The sequence below is a fragment of the Haliaeetus leucocephalus genome, unplaced genomic scaffold (genome assembly GCF_000737465.1).
Source record: "Haliaeetus leucocephalus isolate CR32 unplaced genomic scaffold, Haliaeetus_leucocephalus-4.0 Scaffold347, whole genome shotgun sequence".
Classification (NCBI taxonomy): domain Eukaryota; kingdom Metazoa; phylum Chordata; class Aves; order Accipitriformes; family Accipitridae; genus Haliaeetus; species Haliaeetus leucocephalus.
Window position 1 is genome coordinate 11,814 of NW_010972783.1, and position 8,562 is coordinate 20,375.

At 62.4% G+C, this 8,562-nt stretch overlaps 2 protein-coding genes across 4 annotated transcripts; one reads left to right on the forward strand and one right to left on the reverse strand.

Moving 5' to 3' along the window:
* Window positions 1-24: 24 nt before the first annotated feature.
* LOC104834902 (class I histocompatibility antigen, F10 alpha chain-like) lies at window positions 25-3,827 on the forward strand. Of its 2 annotated transcripts, XM_010572566.1 has the most exons (6): window positions 25-348; window positions 426-698; window positions 784-885; window positions 1,036-1,401; window positions 1,580-1,748; window positions 3,803-3,827. In XM_010572566.1, exons 1-4 carry the CDS (start codon window positions 93-95, stop codon window positions 1,191-1,193), a joined length of 789 nt encoding a protein of 262 aa, XP_010570868.1. In that variant the 5' UTR covers window positions 25-92; the 3' UTR covers window positions 1,194-1,401; window positions 1,580-1,748; window positions 3,803-3,827. The 2 variants fall into 2 exon arrangements, with proteins under 2 accessions (XP_010570868.1, XP_010570867.1); XM_010572565.1 differs by lacking the exon at window positions 3,803-3,827 and having other exon boundaries at window positions 1,580-1,904.
* Window positions 3,828-4,136: 309 nt separating this feature from the next.
* Window positions 4,137-8,366, reverse strand: TAP2 (transporter 2, ATP-binding cassette, sub-family B (MDR/TAP)). 2 transcript variants are annotated; one of them, XM_010572567.1, is made up of 12 exons: window positions 8,313-8,366; window positions 7,521-8,062; window positions 7,321-7,429; window positions 7,090-7,220; window positions 6,806-7,011; window positions 5,963-6,160; window positions 5,755-5,883; window positions 5,478-5,666; window positions 5,208-5,381; window positions 4,968-5,127; window positions 4,755-4,891; window positions 4,137-4,677 (listed from the first exon to the last, which is right to left on the reverse strand). In XM_010572567.1, exons 2-12 carry the CDS (start codon window positions 7,993-7,995, stop codon window positions 4,375-4,377), a joined length of 2,211 nt encoding a protein of 736 aa, XP_010570869.1. In that variant the 5' UTR covers window positions 7,996-8,062; window positions 8,313-8,366; the 3' UTR covers window positions 4,137-4,374. The 2 variants fall into 2 exon arrangements, with proteins under 2 accessions (XP_010570869.1, XP_010570870.1); XM_010572568.1 differs by having other exon boundaries at window positions 8,242-8,330.
* Between the last annotated feature and the right edge of the window lie 196 nt (window positions 8,367-8,562).

The following is an 8,562-nucleotide window of genomic DNA, read 5'->3' on the forward strand; positions in this document are numbered from 1 at the left end:
GGGGGTCCGTGCCCCACTGAAGGCCCAGGGCTGCAGCAGCCCCTCAGCCCCATTTCCCTGGTCGTGTTTCAGGGGCTCACACGCTGCAGCGCATGTACGGCTGTGACATCCTGGAGGACGGCAGCACCAGGGGGTATCGGCAGGACGCCTATGATGGGAGGGATTTCATCGCCTTCGACTTGGACACAAAGACATTCACTGCAGCAGACGCAGCAGCAGAAATCACCAAGAGGAAGTGGGAGAAGGACGGGAGTGAAGCTGAGCACTGGAAGCACTACCTGCAGAACACCTGCATCGAGTGGCTGAGGAAATACGTGAGCTACGGGCGGGCCGTGCTGGAGAGGAAAGGTGAGGGCGAGACGGGGACCCTGGGGACGGGCTGCTGTGGGTGCGTGTGCCGGCTCTCACCGCCACCCCCTCCCCAGAGCCCCCCATGGTCCGAGTGTCAGGGAAGGAGGCCCACGGGATCCTGACCTTGTACTGCCGCGCTTACGGCTTCTACCCGCGGCCCATCACCGTTAGCTGGCTGAAGGACGGCGAGGTCAGGGACCAGGAGACCGAGCGGGGCAGCATCGCGCCCAACAGCGATGGCACCTACTACACCTGGGCCTCCATCGAGGCCCTTCCAGAGGAGAAGGACAAGTACCGGTGCCGCGTGGAGCACGCCAGCCTGCCCGAGCCCGGCCTCTTCATGTGGGGTGAGCCCGGTGGCCTTGGGCACGTGGAGCGGTGGTGGGCTGGGGTGGTTCCCCTTCCCCTCCTCATGGTCCTGCTCTCCCCCAGAGATGGAGTCCAACCTGCTCACCATCATCCTGGCGGTGGCCTTTGCCATCCTGCTTGTCATTGCCATCATCGCTGGATTCATATTATGGAAGTACAAATCAGGTAAAGTGATGGGGCCGGCGAGGCAGAGGGGTGCGGGAGGAAGGCAGGGGCTGGGGGGCCGGAAGGGGCTGCGGGACTGAGCTGCTGTGCTCTGGGGAGCCTCTGAGCTTGGTGGCCACAGTGGATGCTGATGCCTCTTTCTCTCTGCAGGGAGGAAGAAGAAGGGTTATAACCCACCATCAGGTGAGTACCGGCAGCAGGTCCGGATCCAGCTGCTGCCCAGTGTCTGGGGTGTTCTTGCAGTTCGGGTTTCTGGCTTCTGCTGGCATTTCCCGATCCCCTGTCCTCCCAGTGCTGCCCCTCTTTAAATCCCTGTAGCGGGGACGTATGGAAGAGATTGTGTCTCCTCTCTGGTGCTCACGGCTCCATCCTGCTCTATCAGTGGCTTCAGCGTGGCCGTGGCTCCCGGGCCGGCTCCTGGCACGTGCACCGTGCCCGTAGCGAGCACGGGGCTGGCAGCTCACGGCTGTTTCTCCCTCACAGGCACGGATGGCGGGGCTGACAGCTCCACCAAAGGTATGGTGTGGGACCAGGGGGGATGGACGGGGCACCCCAGGTCTTTGTGCTCCACTGTGGGACTTGCAGCCGGAGCAACACTGGGCTACAGGAGAGGGACACCGAGACCCCCAGAGCAGCAGGTTGGGGACAGACAGGTTGCCCTGGGTGACGCTGTCTCTTCCTCTCGTCCCTGCAGGGCTCACCATCTAACTGCTCCACGAGGGGCCAGCACGTGGTTGGATTCGGCCCCCTGCTCTATTGCCGGCTGGACGCAGAGAGGTGCTGGAGGAGGCTGAGAGCTGCCTGCAGAGAGAGCTTGTCACGCTGCGCTTGCCCACCCCTGGCTGTGGTGGTGGCTCTTCTGGGTGGGTGAACATCCTATTTTCTGATACTTGGAGAGCTGCAATTATTACCAATGTTCTTTAATTTTGAGGTTGCAGCTGATTTCTTCCACGTGTGTACATTTCTTGGCGTGCGCAATAAATGATGGTCCCCATCCTGTGTCAGGCTGTGTCTCCTCACCCGATGCCTGGGCTGCGCTCACATCCTCGGGTCGAGGGCTGCGTTGGTTTTGGCTGGGATAGAGTTGATTTTCTTCATCGCGGTCCAGCGTGGTGCGGTGTTTAGGATTTGTGACCAGAACAGTGTTGGTAACACAGCGATGGATGCGAACAGTGTTGGCACAATATGAAGGCCTTCTGTGTTTCTCACTTGGCTCCCCTACTGCATAGATGGGGGTTGCACAAGCTGCTGAGAGGGGACGCAACCAGGCAGATGACCCAAACTAATGAGAGATATTGCAGGCCATATCATGTCATACTCAACGATAAAAAGGGAAAAGAGGGGGTTGAGGGGGACTGCCCAGCTTTTCCTCAGGAACTGGCTGGGTATTCGTGTCCCTACAGTGGAGGTGGCAAGCTCTGAAGCCACACAGGCGGGCACTGAGAAGAGGATCTCCTGGTCTGAGGCCACACAGACAGGCACGGAGACAAACGTCTCCTGATTTGAGGTCATGAAAATGGTCACTGCAACTAAACCAGGGGCTCCACTCTGAGCTATAATAGTTGCTCTTGCAGTCAAGGGGTCCCAGTGAAGTCCACACAGTGGACTCTTCCCCTGAGAGGGGGCAGAGGCAGAACAACCTGGTCCCTATCCCTGAGCGGGCTGCGAGATACAGGGAACGATTGTGTCTGTCAGCCAGGTGAAGATATTTGCTGCCTGGTTGCTCTGATGCTGGGATGGTGGGGCTGACAGGCTGGAACTAGAAGGTAGGGAAGCCCAGCAGCTGGGATCCATTGCTAGGGACTGTGGGATTGGATGGATTGGAAGAGGGGCAGCCACCCGTTGCCTCTGGAGGTGGCTCTTCTGAGTGTGAAGCAAAGTATCCACTCAAGGAAGATCTCGTAACCCAGTGAGGTCAGTGTTCTACCAGAGAGGAACATATCTGGTACCTGAGGGCATTTGTGGTGGCCTGCAGTCCCTTGGTCCTGGAAGCCCACAAGCAAGAATTGTGGGGGAAAAACAGTGGCGAAAAAGGGACCATCCAGGAAGATGGCTGCTCCGGTGGCTGTCGAGCAATTCCCCAGGTACAGTAGATGGGCTGAGGACACCTCTCCTCCTTCTGATCCTGATCAAGTGGACATACATCCATGTGGGGTCAACCGTCACGCCCAGTACCATGGAAGGACCATGCTGGACCACCGTAGGATCGTGCCTGTGACTAGTTCTGGCAACGCAGCCTGGACGAGAGAGACGTGGGCTCCTCTTGGGGTGAAAAGGGTTTTGGTTTGGAGTTGCAGGAGTCAGGTGACGAATGCTCTGATCAGGACGAGGGGTCCTGCCCCCGGCTGGGCAGGGGAAAGGGACAAATGGATTCGATGGCCTGGCACATCAGACCCCTGACTTGAAAGTAAAATACTTCAAGGGAGTGAAGATACTTCAAGGCTCCAAAGAGGCACCGGTGGGCCACTGTAGATACGGAGATGTATCCCATGGCCTTGTGCCCAGGTGGCCAAGGCAGCCAAGAGCATCCTGGCTTGTGTCAGAAATGGTGTGGCCAGCAGGACTAGGGAAGTGCTCATCCCCCTGTACTCGGCACTGGTGAGGCCGCACCTCGAATACTGTGTGCAGTTTTGGGCCCCTCACTACGAGAAAGATCTGAGGTGCTGGATGGTGAGTCCACCACTTCCCTGGGCAGCCTGTTCCAGTGCCTGACAACCCTTTCAGTGAAGAAATTTCTTCTAATATCCAATCTAAACCTTCCCTGGTGCAACTTGAGGCCTTTTCCTCTTGTCCCATCTCACCTTGAACACTCCCACAGATGGGGTGTCCATGACTTTTCTGGGCAACCTGGTCCATCACCTCCCCACCCTCATCATGAAACATTTCTTATGTCCAATCTCGATCTCCCCTCTTCCAGTTTCAAACCACGGCGCTTGTCCTGTCACTACAGGCCTTGGTAAGAAGTCTCTCTCCATCTTTCGAGGGACGCTGCAGAAGTCAAAGCCACCCAGCTGGCCCTAGAGCTTGCTGCCTGAGAAACGTGGCCAGTACTCTGTCTCCCTACTGACTGGTAGAGGGTGGCCAATGGCCTGTGGGGTGGCTACAGCGATGGTCGCAGAGGTAAACCCCTCTGGGCTGCTGCGTTATGGCAGCAGGACCTTGCTGCCTGGGTAGAGCCCCATCACGTCGATGTCCGAGAGCCACGCCCCTGGAGAACGTCAACGCAAGGAGCAAGTGGACCAGTAGAACACTGCGCCAGCCTCAAGCGAGTGAAGCCTCTGTGATCTAAGGGACAGTTGGCTGTGCTGTCACGAGGGGGAGGCCAGCAGATTAATTATCTCACACCGAGGCCAGCGCCACGCACTTCCCATAGTGACAGTGACAACTGGAGGGCAAGTGCGTGGCTTTGGTACCCAAGACCCTGCAGCCGGGCCAGGCAGCTCCCCCACCCCCACGCCCCAGCCAGCTCCTCTCTGGAGCAAATCTGCTTTATTTCGTACTAATTTCTGTCCTTCCAGCAGCAGTCCCCTCCTCCTGCCCTGCCGCTGGGGCAGGAGCCGGCCGCCACTCCTCTCCGTCCACCCCTGGGGTCTCTGGCCTCCCCGCGCCGGGGCCACGCTGCAGCAGGTGGCTGTAAGGCCCACAGCGGCTCCACAGTTCGGCGGGTGTCCCCATCTCAACCACAGCACCGCGTTCCAGCACCACGATGCGGTCGGCCGCCTCCAGCATCCGTCGGCAGTGGGTGATGAGCAGCACCGTCCGGGCCCACCCGCTCCGCACCCACTGCTGCGGCTGCGGAGGATGCCGGCACCCATCAGCACCCATGGTGGAGCCAGGACCCCCCCACCCCGGCACCTCCCGCCACTCACCGCCACCTCGCCCTCCCCATCCAAGGCGCTGGTGGCTTCGTCAAGGATGAGGACGGTGGGTCGCCGCACCAGGGCCCGGGCGATGGCGATGCGCTGCTTCTCCCCCACCGAGAGCTGCCCCCCTTTATCCCCCACGTCTGCAAGACAAAAGGCCAGCAGGTGAGCGGGACAAGGGTGCCTGGGGGTCCCCCCGCCAGCTCCCCAAGCACTCACCGGTGTCAAAACCCCGGTCCAGCGCCAAGATGAATCCCAGGGCACCGGCGGCGGCAGCGGCCGTCCTCACATCCTCCTCCCCACAGCTCTCCAGCCCGAAGGTGATATTTTCCCGGATGGTGCCAGAGAAAAGCACAGGATCCTGCCCCACCAACACCACCTGCCCCCAGACGCAGGCTGAGACCAGGCACAGCTCAGTGCAGTTTTGCTGCCTGCCTGCCCGCCTGCTGCTGCCCTCACCTGGCGGTGGAGGTACCGGTACTCGTAGTCCCGTAGCAGCACCCCATCCAGCAGCACATCCCCGGTCCCAGGCTCATAAAATCGCTCTAGCAGCCCCGCGCAGGTGCTTTTCCCGCTGCCATTGAGTCCTGCCAACGCCGTCACCTCGCCGGGGTGCAGCTTGAAGGAGACATCCTGGGGGGCAAAGGTGGGGGAAATGCACTGGAAGTGGTGGGTGCTCAGTGACACCCCCATCCCCTTCTTGGGGACCCCTAAGACCCCCGATTCTACCTGCAGGACAAGGTGCTCAGGGCGTGCAGGGTAGGCGAAGGAGACGTGCTGGAAGGCGACGTGGCCCTGCAGCGTGGTGGGCGCCCACGTGCCCCCAGTGTCCCCGGTGGGCTCCCGGTCCAGGTACTCCAGGATCTTGCGACTGGCTGCCGCTTTGCTCAGCAAGTCACCGTGGCCGAACACCAGCGCCTGCATGGGGCAGAGGCGCTGGCACTGGGGACGAGGACAGATGGACACGGGGTGTGTGCGGGGGGGGACACGCATCATGTGGTCTCACCTGCACGTGGTGGCTGACTTTAGCCTGGTAGAGGAGGAAGGTGACGAGGCTGCCGGTGGTGATGGTCCCCTCACGGAGCTGCCGGTGCCCGTGGCAGAGCACCAGCACCTGCATGGCCAGCTGTAGCGCCTGCAGGGATGAGGGTCAGTGGGTGGGGTGGGCGAACAGGGATGCCCGAATGCCAGGGTCCCTCCTGCGCCTGCCTCACCCGCTGGATGAGGGTGAAGAGCGCCCGCTCCACGTCAATCCGGTCCTTCAGCCCCAGCATCTCGGCCACTGCCCGGCTGTGGCGGTGCTCCTCCTCCTCCTCCCCGGCGAATGTCCGCACTGTCTCAATGGAGGAGACAGCCTCCTGCACCACCGTCGCCATGTTGGCCGTGGCATCCAGCATGGCTCGCTGTAGCACCTGGGCAGGGGCAACCAGATTCAGCACCCATAGGGTGGCGATGGGACATCCCCACCGGCCTGGACCTGTCCATCCCTTCCCTACCAGCCCCAAACCTCTGTCCCCCCCACCCCAGGGTCCCCACCCCGCTGTCCCCATCCCTGCCAACCCCATCCTGTCCCCGTTGATCCCCTCCCTGCCATCCCCACCAGCAAGTCCCCATCCCACCATCCCATCCCCACTGCCCCCATCCCATCCCCACTGTCCCATCCTGTGTCTCCATCCCACCCCATCATCCTCATCCTGTCCCCACTGTCCCCATTCCAGTCCCCCCATCCTGCTGTACCCATCCCGCCATCCCATCCTGCCTCCCTGTCCTCATCCCACCATCCTGTCCCCACCACTCCCATTATCCCATCCCCACCATCCCATCCTGTCATCACCATTCCCATCATCCCATTTCTCTGCTCCCCACCCCCTCCTCACCGTCCCCATCCCATCTCCTCGTCCTCATCCCACCATCCCATCCCCACCATCCCATCCTGTCCTGTCCCCACCCCATCACCACCATCCCATCCGCATCCCAGCCTGTTGCCACCATCCCATCCCATCCATCCCCCTGGTCTCCATCTTGTCCCCTCCATCCCATCCTGTCCCCACCGTCACCTGGTACCGGGCATCGTAGACCTTGCGTGCTGTGATGATGAGGGGCGCCTCCAGCAGCGCCAGCAGCGCCAGGCGGGGTGACAGCCCCACCATGAAGCCACCCAACCCCAACGCCATCCCCAAGCTCCGCAATGCCACATTGGTGCTCCTCGGCACCACATCACACAGCAAGGGCACGTCGTTGGCCAACCGGGTGGACAGCTCGGCTGAGGGGATGGTGAGGGGTCAGTGGTGGGGTTGAGGGCCCTGGGGGCGGGGGAGGGATGAGGGAGACCCCCCTCTACCTGCTGGTGTCCCCTGGAAGAAGGCCAGATCCTGGCGCAGCAGGCGGGAGAAGAGCTGGCAGCAGGTGCCCAGTTTGAGCCGGGCTTGCGCCAAGGTGAAGAGACCCCCACGGCAGCCGGCAAACAGCGAGCTGGGAGCGGGGTGGAGGGGAGTGGATGGGACACAAAGACCCCTGTCAGCCCGGCTGCAGGGGACAGACGGACAGACAAGGGGGACACAGGGATCCCCACCTGCCCAAATCGGCGGCGAGGACCAGGCCGATGGTGAAGACGGTGGGTCCATCCCCATGCTGGATGGCATCCAGGGCTTTGCCGGTGCAGTACGGCCCCGCGGTCTCACCTGGACGGGCACCGGTAGGGGTGGGTGTTGAGCGTGGGGGGGTGGCGGCACCACCGGGATCCCCCTCCACCCCACGTCCGCCATCACTCACCCAGCACAGCCAACACCAGGAAGAAAAAGGCACCGCCAAGGACGGGCCACTCGGCCAAGGCCAGCACCAGCAACTGCCACACGGGCACCGGTGACTCGGTACCAACACCCCTGCCGGGCGACGGCACAGCCCAAACCAGCAGCACCGCAGCGGTCGCGCCGTGGGTCAAGGCCAACCAAACTGGCGCGGCCGTGGCCAGCAGCACCGGTGCGGCACTGTACGGCACCAAGAGGCTCCGGAGGGTGAGGAAGGCGGCGGGGGTGAGGCTGAGCACGACGGCGGCTCCTCGGGGACCCCCCGGCGCCAGCAGCCACCCAGCCACAGTTAATGCCGGCAGCCGCAGCCCGGCTTCCAGCCACGTGGCTGCCAGACCCAAATGGGCCAGCGCCGGGGCCAGCTGGGCCAGGGCTGCCAGCACCACCAGGTCAACCAGGAGCAGGAGGCAGGCCAGGCGGATGGCGGGGAGCAGAGCCATGGCTGGGGGTGCTTACCAGTAAAGACCAGTGCTCCCAGTGCAGCTCCCTTGGATGGTGCTCAGCACCCTAGGGAATTCACCAGTCAACACCAGTGCTCCCAGTCCAGCCCCCCAGTCCCACCCTGGATCCCCAAGACCCTGCCCAGCATCCTAGGGTACTCACCAGCCAACACCAGTGCTCCCAGTCCAGCCCCCCAGTCCCACCCTGGATCCCCAAGACCCTGACCAGCACCCTGAGGTGCTCACCAGTCAAGACCAGTGCTCCCAGTCCAGCCCCCTCAGCTCCCCCGGACCCCACCCGGCACCCTGGGGCTCACCCAGTGCTCCCAGTCCAGACCCCCAGTAGCTCCCAGCAGCGTACCGCCGCTCTGCCTTTAGGTTTCACTTTCGTGGCCCCGCCCCTCCCGCCCTCTTCCACGCCCCCGACCACGCCCCCTGCCTCGCCCTTCGTCAAACTGTTTCAGCTCCATCAGCCCGGCAACTGATGACGCCACGTACTCGGCCAATCAGCGCTGCCCGCCTGGCTTTTGCCCCTCCCTGCCCCCTTCCCATCCCCCAGGGACCCCC